Source organism: Thunnus maccoyii, chromosome 2 (genome assembly GCF_910596095.1).
Source record: "Thunnus maccoyii chromosome 2, fThuMac1.1, whole genome shotgun sequence".
NCBI lineage: Eukaryota > Metazoa > Chordata > Actinopteri > Scombriformes > Scombridae > Thunnus > Thunnus maccoyii.
Window position 1 is genome coordinate 19,542,418 of NC_056534.1, and position 16,340 is coordinate 19,558,757.

A 16,340-nucleotide genomic window follows, 5' to 3' on the forward strand; every position below is an offset into this window, starting at 1 on the left:
AGTACCATCAGTGGTTGAGGGGTTGTTTAAAAACTGTTCATATTAACATGTAAAATACTCTGTTACAAGTAAAAGTCCTACATTTGTAATCTTACTGAAGTATATGTGTAGAAGTAACAGCAAAATGTACTACTTAAAAAATAAAAGTGCTCTCAGATTTATATCATCACATATTATTGCATTTGATTATTATTACCGATGAAATAATAATGATAAAAAAGTTGCTGTGTAAGCTGGTTGAGGGGGAAACTGCTGTAACTACTTCCTGCTTCTTCTTTGTCTTCAATCCCTCCCTTTAACCTAGATCTTGCATTTACCTTCACCCCCGATGTACTTCTGTTTGGAGCATACGCCCATTTACAGAGATGATCTTATTGTATTCATATTTTGAGGATTATCATTTTCTTTGTATTTCAGCAGATGGATGAGTGATATAGAGAGTTGTGCTTCCCTATTATGTTAACTTGATGGTCTAATTGGCCATCTGGCTTTCCTCTTCTTCCTTCTATTACTGCCTTTTAATACAAGCAGCAGAGTAGGTACTGAAGTTCTGCAGTATTAAAATGATGTAATTTAAGGTAATCCACTGCCAGTATTGCATTGATATTTGTGGAGTTTTATAAAAAAAAAATATCTACAGAGTTATAAAAAAAAAATTCAGAGTGCAATCTGATAAAGAAGTGACCACTGATTTACTGAAAATGCCAATCATTCAGCAACTTTGTGAAAGCTATTGATATAACCTCACGATGAAATAATAAGCTACTGAGGAGAAGGATGGCTTGAAGCCAGCATAAGAACAAATATGGGCAAAAATATTGGTAACATAAATTCAACCTGACTAACGGTTGACCATTAAAGTGCAAAAGGTAAATCTGTGCCTTGTTTTCATTGATTCATCTCTTTCTACTATTTGGTAGATTGTCATGAAAATTTGTGCAGATATTGAAGGTCCCCCGAGGATGAATACCAATGACATTTCTAATCCCCTGGCCTTGACTTTTCCTTTAGTGCCAACATTAGGTTCACATATGTGGCTTTGAGTGAAATGTCCCAACAACAACTGGAACAGCTGTAACAAAATTGTCTGTCTGCTGTTTGACCAGCAGTTCATGAAGGACATGTGAGAGGTTTGCAATAATGTTTAACAGTTTGTGCAGCATCCTTCTCTCCACAACGAGCTCCAGTGTATCCAGAGGAGTCCGGAGTACAGAGCCGGCCTTCCTGATCAGTTTGATCAGTTTGTTTGTGTCACTTTTATTCAGCAAAATTAAAGGCTGGAGCATTCAAACAAACTGTTCTTTGAGGTGTCATCTTTTTTACATATGGTTTTATATACTCCACAGGGTAATGTATGTTATTTTCACATTAAACCATTAATCATCCAAATGCCATGGAGAGCTTCCTCTTTGCAAGTGGACGATATATACTGTATATATTACATGTTATGTCACCAGCTGCACCGACTAGACTGTCAAAGACATTTTCTGCTGTGGAGACTGACTTTCTCAAAATCACAAATGGTCACCATGTCTTCTTTTTTTATTCAGCCATAATCTTTTCTTCTTCTATTTCTTCTTCTCCAAATTGTTATGAACTTCAAAGACCACATGTTTTTACCCGTACTTGATGTAAAAATAACAACATCAACATTTAAAAACTGACCATCCAATAATGTCTATTGTTTCTAAAGAGCAAAGGTAGAAATAGTGACATTTTTATAATGATGAAAAACCTCAAATCATCTGACTTTGAAACCAAAGAGAGCTGTTTACATACATCAGTCAATGTTGGTTTCTTTTAACCATGACCACAATCTTTCTTCCACCTTAACCTTAAGTGTAGTTGCCTAACCATAGAGATCACAGACCAGAGGACATAAGCTATGAGTCATATATGACCATATGAATCAGTTTTTCTAATGGTCATATGACAAAAACAAGAAATAGACAGCAGTGACAAACTGTTTTATTTTGTTGATGTTGTTGTTTTATCCATGTTGTGGCTACAGAAATGCCTCTGCTCTAGGTACAAGATGTTAATAAGTTCCCTCTCATTTCTTATAAGTAAGTAATAATATTAGTGCTGGATATAAATGATTATTATGACAAAATATTGTTCAAAGGTTTCATTATGTTTTTATAGTCTTTATTATTAAAACTTACTTTTACCTAAATAAAATTGTAAATGCAGGACATTTAATTGTAATGGAGTACTTTTATAGACCTACTTTTGAGAAATTATTGTTTTCTTTATTGTTGAGTATTTTTTGTAGAAACAAAACAAAACGCACGCCGAGTGACGCGCACGACGCACACTGGACGTGCGTCATCACCAGGCGACCACACAGAAACCTGCTTCGCGCCAAGCATTTGCGCGATTCTGTTACTTCTTTGACAACTAACCTGACCCCAAACTACAAGAAAACGTGTTTACAATGGTACGTAACACATTTAAAACATGTATTCGCTCTGACAGCTAGCTGTCTACATAAACAAAGCGGTTAAATAAAGTGAAAATAGTCCTGTTGTCTTGTTAAGTCTGTTCGCTGCTGTTTAAACGCAAACCAACTGCGCAGCGTTAGCTCAAGCTAAAGAGGATAAACTTAGTCTTAATCTTGTAATTAAAGTTAAAGAGGAACACATTACGATCATCTTTTGCTCTGTCGTCGTCTTACAGCTTGCATTTGCCTGCTGTTTTTTTTTAAATGATGCACATTTTACTGTATAATCTGATCTAACGTATGTCAGAAAAGTGAAATCTTTGCAGTACAAAAGCATCGATTTTGCATGTAGCATGTGGATAATAGTAACCTGTGTGTGTAGTCATCAAACAGTCTTAAACTAACCGTATATGTTGTCTGTGTGCACACAGGACATCAGGCGGTTCTTTGCACCGACAGTCGTGAAGCCTGCGGTGCAGAAACAAAATGGAAACAACAAAACAGAGGAGAAGAAAAATAAAAATCCTCTTTCTTCAGACGAGGAGGTGAAAAAGAGAAAGAAAGAGACCACCAAGGCGAGGAAATAATGTCATCTTCTGTCACAACGCTTATGTTAACGTTAGCTTCCGATTCTGGGGTTTACAGTTTTCATAAGCAAAATAAAGGTTTCACAATCCTGAAAGTGGGTTTTAACAGTATTAAGCATTTGCTACAATGTCTAACACTTTTTCATAAGTGTAAGTGGTGAAAAAACGGAGAATCAGCCGCTAATTATCAGTATTTGTGTTTCCCTTAACTTTCCCCTCAGCTTCTCCCTTAAAGTTATTGCAAGGAACTTTCATTTGTGTCGATTTTAGCGGCCCCTTTGGACAAAAGCGGTTGTGTTTTCCTGCAATGAAGACTGCATTTCACATGAGCACCACCATCTCCTGTCATAAAGATCTTGGCTAGCATGTGCATTTCTTTTAGAAGTGAGTGAAAGAAAGAGCAACTTATTTTTAATACTCTTTTTGAAACACAGTTGTTTACAGGATGCATAGCAATGAGGTAATGTATCTATTTGTGGCTAAGATTAATAATTGTAATATGATGATGGTGAAAGAAAATACACCCAAGTCACACCAAATCAGGCAATGCAGCACCTTCCAGCAGGGTTGTACAGAGGTGTGGGCATGTTTATTTGTATTTGTATTTTTACTATAGGTAACCTCCATGGAAAAATGAGATAACAATGTTTTATTTCTCTGATTCATGGCTTTGTTTTCACTACCGCCACTCCCTCCCTTCATTCACTCTCTAGCTCGCTTGACCACCGCTGCGCTCTCTCTCTCTCGCTGGCACTCAGCTTGCTCACACTCTTTCTCTGTCTCTGTCATCTTTTTTAAAATGAGTCAGAAAGCCGACAACAAGTCTAACTTTACTTTTAACATTATCAAAGCAAGAGAAATGTCCTCCCCTCATCTTTGTACTCCCTCATGCTATAATGCTACATGTAATATAAACATAGACTCTTCTGGTCTGCGTGCTGTAAATCATTTTGTCTGATTTCACGGGGAATCCGGCCCGGTGGCAGGCATTTAGAATAACTATATAGAAATAGCCAATCTTCTCCCTGATGGTCTTGATTGCTTATGTAGGTCACATAGAGGCATTATGACATTGTTTCATAACCAGTTAAAAGATCTTGTAGTAACTTTAACCCAGAATCGGAAGCTAACTTCAGCATCATTCTTCTTCCGTCCTTCTTGTATGATTGATTGCCTCATTCATCAGGGTTTATTTTTGGTTTATGTGCTGCAGGTCAAAAGCTCCAAAACGGAGGAGAAGCGAAAGGATAGTGAGAAAAAACGGAAGAAGCATGCAGTGATAGAATCAGGTAACTATATCATCCACCTCCACAATGATGCTGTGACTGTTACTTTTTGATTGGCTGTGGTTTGTGCCTCTTTTGTTATCATTACTTTCTAGTCAGAGAGATAAGCACCTGTTTTTCTGAAAAATAAATATCCGGTTAACTTTGAGGGTTGTTTTACAACAGTCACCTTTATTTTAAAGGTAATTGTGGGCTAATCAGTTGAATTACCATTTTGTTACTTCATTATTTCTCTACATGAATTGCTGAATAAATTGGAGATTTGGGCAGCGCTTTCCAAAATCCTCAAAGGTTTTTATGTCTGTCAGGATAAAAAATTACTCCAGCTGCTGCAAGACAATTATTATTTCTTAACCAAGTTTTTGTTTTGATTAGGAAACTTTGGAAACAAGTTAAAAATGTTTTTTATCATGCAGTAATAGGAATATTTTCTTCCAAATGGTTAGAAGAGCTTGATGATTCTGGAAAAACAGCTGTGTTGTGTGACAACCTTTGGGTTTTTTTCAATAATTGCTACGCCTTTATTTTTCAAAATGATACTTTAAATATATCTATTTATGTATATAATGAACACATAGAGGCACAAACTGGAGCTACTTTTAGATCAACTGTGATAATCATCTTTGCTTGTTGCTCTTCATCCTCACTGAGTCTTTTCCTCACCACACATCTTTGTATTTCTGTCTGCCCAGACTCAGAAGAGGAGAAGCCTGCACCAAAGTCAAAGAAATCTCCCAAAGAGAAACAGAAGACCAGCAAGGCAGAGCCCCCTCCCAAAAAAGATCCTGTGCAGTACGTCTCTGAAACAGGTGATGTGACTTTGGCTACTTTTGGCAAGATGACATGAAGTCCTTGTCTTAAATAATTGTCACAATGACCTTGATAACAAGAAAGGAAATAATATCTTTTTGAAAACACCTGTGCTCAAGATTTTCTGTTCTTGCAGTGAATCTGTAATTAATTCCTTGTCCATCAGCATATTAAAACCAATAAATGTTGATGTTTCAGCAATTAAAATGGAAATAAATTGGCAAAAACATTCATGAAGTCATTTTAGAAATTGTGGAGACTCAAAAGCTTAAGAAAATGGGGTCCAGATGGATCTGGCTCTAAGATGAGATGTTTTGCTTCTAAAGGAAAGGTGTGTTTTGATTTTTCTCTGTTTTTGGTTGTAGACTCAGACAGTGACAACTTTCAGTCCTTGAAGAAAGCCTCCAAATCCAAGCAGAATGGCTCCTCCAAAGTGACAAAGTCGGGTGCAGAGAGTGCTTGTCGAGGTGTCAAAGAGGGGGTGAAGTCACCTGTCAGGCCCTCTTCTACTCAGGGGAAAACTGCGGTGAAGTCTCCCTCTGTGCCTGCCACGCCGAAGTCAGCCCCGCCTCCTCAGCCCAAACGCACCCCCACCTCAGTGCTCGACTACTTCGGCAGCACAACTGTTCAGCGCTCAGAGAAGAAGCTGGTAGTCAGCACCAAACGGAAGGCGGTGAGTGCTGACAGAGAATTTCCTGTTTTAATTACTTCTCCTCAAACCCTTTTAGTTGTCTCATGTTGTGCTTTTTTAAAAGCATCAAGGTCACAGCTTTCTGAGTATCACCCATTTAACCCCTTACAGCCTTTCACTCCACTATCAAACAAGAATCCTTTGAAGAATTCACATTGACTTTGTAAAAACTCATCTTCTCTTCTTCAGCCAATTGAGGACACAGATGATCTCAGTGATGAGCAAATTGCCCGACAGCTGCAGATGGATGAGGACATGGAGGTAGGCTGATCACCTTTACAGCAGCTTGTCGAGTAATCAATTATTTAGCAATTATTTTAATAATCAGTTAAATAAAAATGAAAAACATGCTCTTGTTCAAGGTCCTAAAATGTGACCATTTTATTCCTTTGTTTTTTTTACATATGATTTAGGTCTGCAACTAACGATGATTTTCATTATCAACTAATCTGTTTATCATTTTCTCAATCAGTCATTACCCAAAAATATTTGTATTTAAGAATCTGAAACCAAAAAATTCTGACATTTTTTCTTTTAAAAAAATACTCAAAGGGATTATTGGATAATCAATATAGTTTGTTGACTTTGACTTTTTTTTAATCATTGCAGCTCTAATATGTTGAAAATCTGTTTCTCTGTGTATAAACAAGCAATTTGGATAAGTCATGTTGGGCTCTGAGAAATTATAAATAAACTTTTCAACCTTTTTATAGACAAAATGATCATTCTGAGAAAATAATCTGCAGGTTAACGGATGGTAAAAAAAAAAAAAGCATAGAACAAAAGTTCAGGACTTTAGAAGTTTGTTTCATAATCCTTTTCAGATAATGATATAACGTTTGCTTGAATGTAAAAATCCCAGGAGCAATAGAGAAAATGTGACAAGCTTTAATGTTCAGTTAAAACCTTCTAGTACTGATGTTATTTATAGTTTAGCTCTTTGCTTCTCAGTTTTTATGTTTTTTGTTTTCTCTCTGACTTCAATCAGCTGGAAAAGCAGGTGCATGAAGATGAGGAATTTGCCAGAACATTGGCCATGCTGGACGAAGAGCCACAGGCGAAGAAGGTGATGAAAACAACAACATAAGGGCACATGCTTTTTTTTAATGTCAGTGTTTGTTAAATATAATTTTGTGTGTGTCCTCATCCAGGCTCGTAAAGGCTCCGGTGAAAAACGAGACCATACCGCATTTCAGAAAAAGAGCAGTACAGACTCTGCTGCTGGCAGCATGAGCAGCCCGTCAAAGACCAACCGGGGGGGCGGGATGTCGGAGGATGTGATTAGTCCGTCTCCTAAGAAGAACCCCACTCCTGTCAAAGCCAGCTCCAAACTGGCTATGTTGAAGAAAAAGGATGACGAGAAAGATGAAGGGGCAAAGAGCAAAACACCCATTACACCCACAAAAATTAAAATCTCCCCGAAAAAGGAGCCGCTCGCTTCAGTGAGCTCGGACAAGAAGTTCACACCCAAGACAGGAACCACACCCACAGCACTTAAAACTTCTCCCAAGAAACCAGAGGTGAAGCCACACGTTTGGACAAATAATCATATCTGTCATTTGAAATGCATCAAATCCAAGTCCTGATGGACTTAATGTCTTCTTCTCTTTCTCTCAATCTGAGCAGAGCACAAGCACGAGTCCCAACGACGCAGAGAAGAAGAAGGTCAACTCTTCAGCTTACAGGAACTTCCTCAACAGAGAGGGACCAAGAGCCCTGGGCTCCAAGGAAATTCCAGAGGTAGCACAAACATCAGCCTGCTGACTGTTGTGGAAAGATTCATTTGCTCCACTTTTGTCATGTTCTTAATCACTGACTGTATACTGTGGTGTGTTTGTGTTTTCCAGGGAGCAGAGAACTGTTTGGAGGGCTGTGTGTTTGTGGTGACGGGGGTCCTGGAGTCAATGGAGAGAGATGACGCCAAAACCCTCATCGAGCGCTACGGAGGCAAAGTGACGGGCAACGTCAGCAAGAAGACCACCTACCTGGTGCAGGGCAGAGACAGCGGAGCATCAAAGCTCGAGAAGGTGACCAAGTCTGACACCCTCAGCAAATCAGACTAAAAGATTCAGACCAAGAGAAGCATTTCCTGAAGAAAATGTGTGTGATTGCAATTGAATGTCATGATGACTATAATCATATGAAAACTAATGAACCTTAATGCATTGAGTAACAGTATATATGCTTCTACATTAGGCTTATATAACTTAAATAACTTATAAATGGTACATACAGTCATAACAAGTATATTCACAGTTGATCAGTGTGCATTATAGAGCATTAAAAAGTTTCTACTGAATATACAGTAGGAGCTGTTATAAATAAAATGGATCTGTATGGGATTGTTTTTGAAACTTAAGTCAAAATGTATAATAGTTATGAATAAGATAACATCTACAATGAATTGCACACAATTTGACATACCAGTCATCTTGGTAACTTCAGATGCACAGTACCAGTCAAAAGTTTGGACACATTAATTATCTAATTTCCAGAATAGCTAATTAAATATGCAAATATATAGAAAATGTATAAAATTACACACATAGCAATATACACTGATCTGCCACAACATGAAAACTACTGACAGGTGAAGTGAATAACATTGATGTTTCTGTTACAATGGCACCTGTCAAGGGGTGAGATATTTTAGGCAGCAAATGAACAGTCAGTTCTTGAAGTTGATATGTTGGAGGCAGGACAAATGGGCAAGCATAAGGATCTGAGCGACTTTGACAAGGGCCAAGTTGTGATGGCTAGACGACTGAGTCGACTACACACTGCTTTTTGTAAGACATCAAAAGCCAAAAAGGTTGGAAACCACTGGTTTTATCTTTAATAATGTGTTGTGCTTTAAAAGCTTGTTATATTATCAATTTTGTCAAATCTTCATCTGAAAAGTAACTAAAGCTGTCAAATAAATGTTGTGGCGTAGAAAGTACAATATTTCCCTCTGAAATGTGGTGGAGTGGAAGAATAAAGTAGCATCAAATGGAAATACTCAAGTAAAGTATGGTGGAGGCAGTGTGACGCTCTGGGCAATGTTCTGCTGGGAAACTGTGGCTCCTGGCACTCATGTGTTACTTTAACATGTATCACCTACCTAAATATTGTTGCAGACCAAGTACAGCCCTTCATGTCAACAGTATTCCCTGATGGCAGTGGCCTCTTTCAGCAGGATAATGCGCCCTGACACACTGCAGAAATTGTTCAGGAATGGTTTTAGGAACACAACAAAGAGTTGAAGGTGTTGTTGTTTGCTTGCACTGCTCAGGCGGAGAGTTTGGGTACCAAGATCATCAATGAGGATGATCTGTTGGAGCTGATCAGAACCAAACCAGGAAAGAAGTCCAAGTATGAGATCGCTGCAGAGGCTGAGGTCAGAACTCAAAGTATTTATTGAACTCAGTATATTATGCTGTTTAGAAAGAGATTTAATAAAACATGTCAAAGGTTTTCATCAATGATAAATTCTATCATTCATGTCACAGTGGGATATATTTTTATGTGTTGTAACTATTTTGTGCTGTTTTCTCTTTTCCTCCTGTCATTTAGAGCAAAGCTTCAAAGACCAGGACTCCCCCCAGCCGGACCTCAAGGAGCACCCCCAAAGCTCAGAAGATCTCTCCCTCCAAGGGTAACTCCAGGTCCCCTCACACCCCGAGTCCGTCAAAGACCGGCCTCACACAAGGGCACGGTGCCAGGACCAAACATGGTGGCACCCCACCTGGAAGAGGCTCAGGTCACACGGCCCGGAGGGAGCTGGGCCTTTCTTCTTCCACCTCTTCATCTTCAGCCCCTGAACCATCATCCCCATCATTGACCGGGGAGGACGCCAGTCTGCTGTGGGTAGACAAGTACCGCCCACGCTCTCTGAAGACTGTGATCGGCCAGCAGGGGGACCAGAGCTGTGCCAATAAGCTGCTCCGCTGGCTGCAGAACTGGCACAAACACCACAGCGGGAACGCCTCCAAGCCAGCAGGTAGCCGACAATTTATCCGAATCTATATTTTGAGGTGTGTGAGCATAATTCAGAGTATTAAAACTAAAGTAATAAGACTAGAACCCAGAGCTCATTTTGTTTCAGTGACTTTTATCTCTGTAAATTGGATCTGTGTTAAAGTACATGTGCTTTTTGCTGTTTCTTGCTGTACAGTAGCAAGGTTTGGGAAGTTTGGAGGAGCAAAAGACGATGGATCAGGCCACAAAGCTGCTCTGCTCTCTGGACCTCCAGGGGTGGGGAAGACCACTACAGCCGCCCTGGTCTGTGAGGTCAGTCTGAAAACACACACAGGCAGACTATCAGCACGCTTTGGTACTTGTTCTTACTTGTTTGTTTTTTCTGTGTATTATTCGACCTGGGGCAAATTATGACTTGAACTTGAACATTTTGCTTTGAACTCAGCATCCTTTTGACTCTCTTCTGCATTTTGTGTCTGCGTCTTGTAGGAGTTGGGCTTCAGCTACGTGGAGATGAACGCCAGCTGTACTCGCAGCAAAAACAGCCTGAAGGAAGTCGTTGCAGAGTCGCTCAACAACACCAGCATTGAGAACTTCTACAAAGGTGAACCCTCTTATTTGATGTCCAGTCTCTCTGTGTTTCTGTCTGTTGCACCCTTGAACCTACAAAAGCCTTTTTATATCACACATAAATGAAAAGCTATCTTTTTGAAATACAGTAGTACGGTCATTATTGGCTAACACAACTTCTGCAGAAAGCTACTTGAACATCACACAAGCATATTATTACTTAAGTTATTATTTATTATTGTTATGTGTTCAATTCACCAGATTTAAAATGTGTCAGCTTTTTAACTTATTTTATTAATCTGAGCTAAGATATTTCAGTGACTGTTACTCAGCATTGTTTGTGTTTGTTTATTTATGATACAGCTACAGGAGGTCTTACATATGACATAACATGACTCCTGTGCAACATCACTGTCCCTGTGATACAGTGTGATGTTTTTTTTTTCTCCAGGGGTGTATAAGTAGTCTAAAAAGAAACACTAACACAGCTCAATATAGGAATCGATTCCCCGTACTTGAAGTACATGCAGAGCAAACCCAGAATACTTCTGAGGTGGAAGAGGTTTACAAAAAGAGTGTGAGAAAACATCTTGCTGCAGGAAACATTTGGTGTTGTGATTTCTATGAAAGGGGTGTTCATAAGTACAGATGGACAAGCTGCTAAAACTATTGAACATGTCAGTGTTTGTTCAAGTGTAATTGTGCAGCCAACTTTGATGAAATTTGTAATGTTTCAAGTTTTTTTCTTTCATGTAGAGGTCAAGTTCCTCTTTTGAAAAGTTCCATGTGATGGTTCATGTACCTGTCGATGTGTGTTTCGTAGGTACATCTCAGACAGTGAGCAGTAAACATGTCCTGATCATGGATGAGGTTGATGGCATGGCGGGCAATGAGGATCGAGGAGGAATCCAGGTAGATGAACACACATCATTTCTCTGTTAGACAGAATAGATTCTCACATTTAAAAAACTGTTGAGACTTTACAGGAGAAATGTTCAAGTTGTCCTTTATAATCAGTGGGCATCACCTTTTCTGTCATTTATTTTTAAATTCTTGATACTGACCTCTGACCTTTGCCTCCTGTAGGAGATGATCGGCCTGATCAGGAATTCCAAGATTCCCATCATCTGTATGTGTAATGATCGTAACCACCAGAAGATCAGGTCACTGGCCAACTACTGCTTTGATCTGCGCTTCCAGAGGCCGCGAGTAGAACAGATTAAGGTACTTGCAGACACACACACACATCTTGTTCCACTCCTTCACATCTGGCAATAACATGTATCCTGGTATTTGGGTCGAAAAAAACCAAAAAGGTGAGGATACAAGATGCACAGAAACGCTGACAGAATCCAACTAGATACCTGCATCCAAATTACAGGCTGCAGGCGTTTGGATAATTGCTGAAAATGAACTTAGCAGTATTAAAGATAACAATGTTAATGAACTGTGAGGACACTCATTACTGGAGACAGATGAGATCAGGTGTTTATTAAAAAGTAGTTCACTCTTGAAGTGTTTTCTTCAGTAGACGTTTGTTACTTTCTTTTAAATTTAAAGGTAAGCTTTTAAATGTAAATATGGGAATATTGATTCTCAGCCAACCAACCCTCCACATGATAAATCTTTCTTCTCCCTCACTTGTGTCTTTTTTTCCCCCATTCTTCAGGGAGCCATGATGTCCATCGCTTTCAAGGAGGGAATCAAGATCCCGCCTCCGGCTCTCAATGAAATAATCCTAGCCTCCAATCAGGATGTCCGACAGGTAAAGAAGACAAAGCATATAAGTGAATTCAGACTGAGATGAGGAATGTTTTGGTTTTTTTTCTCACCATGCTGGCTGTTTGTTCTCCAGGTGATCCACAACCTGAGCATGTGGTCGGCCAAAGACAAGGTGATGACATACAACCAGTGCAAGTCTGATGCGGCCAGTGCCCGCAAGGACATGAAACTGGGGCCGTTTGACGTCTGCAGGAAGGTGTTTGTCTCGGGAGAGGAGACTTCCCGCATGAGCCTCATCGACAAGTCCGACCTCTTCTTCCACGACTACTCGCTAGCGCCGCTCTTCGTCCAAGAGAACTACGTGCATGTTAGGCCAGCTGCTGCCGGGTGAGAGAGGCTAGCAGTTTCCACTTGCTTCCAGTCTTTATGCTAAGCTAAGCTAAGCACCTCCTGGCTCCAGCTCCATTAACGCACAGACATGAGAGTGATATCGGTCTTCTTATAAAACTCTCAGCTAGAACAGGAATTAGCATATTTTCCAAAATGTTGAACTAGTCCTTTAATGTTCCTGCGTTTGCTGGTCTGTCTCTCTTTCCGTCAGTGGTGATCTGAAGTCCCACCTGGTGTTGCTCAGCAAGACCGCCGATTCCATCTGCGACGGAGACCTAGTGGACAGACGGATCCGCTCCGGGCAGAACTGGTCACTGCTGCCCACCCAGGTAACACACACACACACACACACACACACACACAGAAAGTTAAGGTGGGATTAAAAGCATATTTTTTTTGTAGCCCTCAAGATTTTTCCATAGACAGCATGTTGAAGGCTTTATTCTGCTTTATGCCATGTTTTCCTAAGAGCAGGTTAACATAATATTTGTTTTTAGTCATTTGATTCAAATTACTGCCTGTGTTATCCTTCTGTAACTTTGATGAATGTAAATCTGATGTGTGCAGTTTGCCATTTACTTATTTTAAATTTACTGTCAAGTAGGCCCACATAAACCCTGCGGCAACGACATGCAGGATACTACTACTTTATTTCACATCCATCAACATATCAGCCTCATGTACACGGCATTATGTCACCAGGACTTCTTTATTATTAAAGCCTGATTGCGTGACTTATGTCTCCCCCCTCTGGCAGTGAGAGTAAAGGGGGGCACTTAGCACTGATAGTCTGACACATGCATGCAGCACGCTTTCATGCGCTCCCTGAATGACAGGCACACAGAGAAGGCCAGTAAAAACGGATACATCTTTAGAGTCCACTGGCCCAAAAACATGTTTTTTGACGGTCCACTGTATGCCCGATGGCCAGTACACCACTGGCCATATTGTTGCGGCTGTAAAATGGTGGATAAATTGTTTTTAGCATCACACAACCCCTGAGAAATGACTTGTTTCACTATCAGAATTTGATCCATTCGGTTGATAACATTTGGAAAGTCTAGAAGATCTGCACGATTAACGGCCCAACAGTCAGAGGGGAATGTCATACCTGACATGAGATTTAAAAACTCGATATACTGTGAAATACAGAGAGATTTATTTGGCAGTGATAGGCTTAATCAGCATTGTGTGAACTCATTTGGCAAGGGCTTGAATGTAACGGATGTTCATTTATATGTAAAAGTTCTGCACTGCAGGTTCAAACTAATAATGATGATAATAATAATAATAATAATACCATCCACATTATTTAGCGACATTTATATCCCCCAGTGTCTCAAATCAGGAAATAAAGGAAATATATAAATATATTAAAAGTAAATATATAAAATAATACTCATACTTAGGAGATCCAGATCTCATATTTGTTATTATGTAATTATGAGATAGTTTATACATAATTACGAGTTCCACTTTCATACAAATACACAAGTTCAAGTGTTTGCACACAATGAGATTCATCATTGTGTTGGTCTGTGTGTCTATGTCTAGGCCATGTATGCCAGTGTGATACCAGGTGAGCTCATGAGAGGCTACATGAGTCAGTTCCCTACATTTCCCAGCTGGCTTGGCAAATACTCCTCCACCAGTAAACATTCCCGCATCGTCCAGGATCTGGCCTCGCACATGGGTTTAAAGTGAGTAAGACCTGCACCACTGTTTTCCAGCTGTTTTTGGTTTTTGTTAACACAAAATCATACTATAAGTATTTTATTTGTTTGTCTCCTGCAGGACGTTGAGCAGCAGGCAGGCGGTGAACCTTGATTACCTGTATTACCTGCGGCAGGCGCTGCTGACCCCACTTCAGAAGCAGGGAGCGGAGGGCGCCGGTCAAACTGTGCAGCTGCTGGACGACTACCAGCTCGTCAAGGAGGACGTGGAGAGCATCATGGAGATTAGCATGTGGGGCGGACAGCCTGACCCCTACTCCAAACTGGACTCTAAGGTCAGCAGGAGACAGTTCACTTCACCTGTTGGTGACGGGATCAGAAACAGTGGTTGAAAGCAAAATATAAGGAGTTGGCTCCGTTAGTTTAGATCGTTGTGATTGGCTGACAGAATCTCTTTCTCTCAGAGAGGCTCAGATTTTGGCGTTTCCCTGGAAACCTGATACCAGTTTGCCATTTGTCTCCTTCCAGGTGAAGGCAGCTTTCACGCGGGCGTACAACAAAGAGGTTCACCTGACGCCGTACTCCCTGCAAGCAGTGAAGAAGGGCCGTCGTGGTGGTGGCAGCGGTGGTGGGGAGTTGGAGCTGGGAGGGGAGGACATGGAAAAAGAATCTCAGGAGTCTGAGGACGAGGGCGACGGCCTCAAAGCCGACGCCATGATCAAAGTAAGAGCATTCAAAATATGATTACAGCATCCAAAGTCAGCTTTTTCTTTGTGTGTTTGCATTTTTTCATGGCAGCAGCTGTTTGTATCTCATCAGACTTTCTCCTCCCTGCAGCAGAAGAAGGCCAAAGCCACCAAGGAGTCAAAGAAAGAGGATTCTGGGAAGGGGAAGGGGAAGGGCAAGGGGAAAGGCAAGGCTAAGAAATGACACCTGAACAGTGAAGAAAAACAAACTGTCCTGGTCTGCCACCACCCCGACTGACTGTAATATGTTTCTCTGCACTTGCATCGATCCTTTAATGAACATCACAAAGTAATGAAAGTGGTCTTTAACTCTGCAGGTAACTCATCTGTCCCTCATCCAAACACTCTAACCACACTGGCTGAGAAATTTCCTGTTTTTTACTTCCTGTAACATTTCCATCAGAGATTCTCTACAGAGCAGATGATGCATATCTGCATCTGTTATCATGTTTGTACATCAGTAACACATGTAACACATCAGGAGTGTTGTATTTCTTCAGTCATCTGTGTGGTCCAGGTGTCGAATCTGTAAATAATGTGACTGGTGTAAAAGACTGTTACTTTTTTTTTTACAATACAGTAATAGTTCTGCTTATGCTCTACAGTTAGCACTGATGACCATTTTTCATGTAAATTGCAATTTTGTAAAAATGAATAGAGAAATATGCCTCTCATGAGTGTCTTTCTTTTCCTTTTCTAAAATAAGAAACACAGCCACATTCCAGAAAGTTGAACTTTCAGAAAATTATTTTTTAAGATTTAAATCGGATACAAGATCAACTGAAAATAGACCACACTCAGATGAGTTGACTGTCCAACAATGCAAATCTAGTCAATCGCTAAATAATCTGTTAGATTAGCAGAAAGAACCATAGTTGACAACAATGCCAAATTAATAAAAATGTCACATTTCAGTGGACAATGCGACTACATCATCAAATAAGTGTTACAAATGTATGTGAATGCTCTCAAATTATACAATAGTTAATATAAATTCCATCATGTCACGACAGCAAGCGCAAAAAATACAGATGAAATGTTTTAGCTAGCAGCTCTGTGAGGGTCAGCGGTGCCTTGAACTAAAAAATGCTAACATTAGCACTTTAACGTGCACACAATGACGATGCTACTGTACATAGGTACAGTATAGGCCTAAGTAATGGACAAATGAAATGTTTACCTCATGGTGCTACAGGAAACGTCAGCAGTTAGTCAGCAAAGTTATGAGAATTAATCATACAGCAACCATGAATGTCTGTAGAAAATTTCATGGTAATACATCCAACAGATTGAGATATTTCAGTCTGGACCACAGTGGTGGGTCGACTGATGCTATCCTTAAAGCCATGCAGCTGACAGATGAAAATAATAGTGAGAGAGGCTGATAAATAGCTGCTGAAGTTAAGGTACATCAGCCTGCTGAATACAGATGCTGAGAAAGTCAGAAGAACTTTGAACAAGT

At 40.1% G+C, this 16,340-nt stretch overlaps 1 protein-coding gene across 2 annotated transcripts; it reads left to right on the plus strand.

Moving 5' to 3' along the window:
* Positions 1–2,309: 2,309 nt before the first annotated feature.
* On the plus strand, positions 2,310–15,552 carry rfc1 (replication factor C (activator 1) 1). Of its 2 annotated transcripts, none has more exons than XM_042394828.1 (23): positions 2,310–2,440; positions 2,875–3,018; positions 4,244–4,319; positions 5,009–5,125; positions 5,492–5,799; positions 6,007–6,078; positions 6,806–6,883; positions 6,969–7,337; positions 7,444–7,557; positions 7,665–7,844; positions 9,092–9,196; positions 9,373–9,799; positions 9,974–10,089; positions 10,267–10,381; positions 11,171–11,259; positions 11,434–11,571; positions 12,017–12,112; positions 12,203–12,456; positions 12,671–12,788; positions 14,014–14,159; positions 14,254–14,467; positions 14,661–14,855; positions 14,952–15,552. In XM_042394828.1, exons 1-23 carry the CDS (start codon positions 2,438–2,440, stop codon positions 15,060–15,062), a joined length of 3,585 nt encoding a protein of 1,194 aa, XP_042250762.1. In that variant the 5' UTR covers positions 2,310–2,437; the 3' UTR covers positions 15,063–15,552. The 2 variants fall into 2 exon arrangements, with proteins under 2 accessions (XP_042250762.1, XP_042250772.1); XM_042394838.1 differs by having other exon boundaries at positions 14,970–15,552.
* The last annotated feature ends 788 nt before the right edge of the window (positions 15,553–16,340 follow it).

Excerpts from the sequence above, each read along its gene's own strand:
- rfc1 (XM_042394828.1), top strand. Across the intron at positions 4,320-5,008 it reads GCATGCAGTGATAGAATCAG|ACTCAGAAGAGGAGAAGCCT; the intron begins GTAACTATATCA and ends CTGTCTGCCCAG. Across the intron at positions 11,572-12,016 it reads CGCGAGTAGAACAGATTAAG|GGAGCCATGATGTCCATCGC; the intron begins GTACTTGCAGAC and ends CCCATTCTTCAG.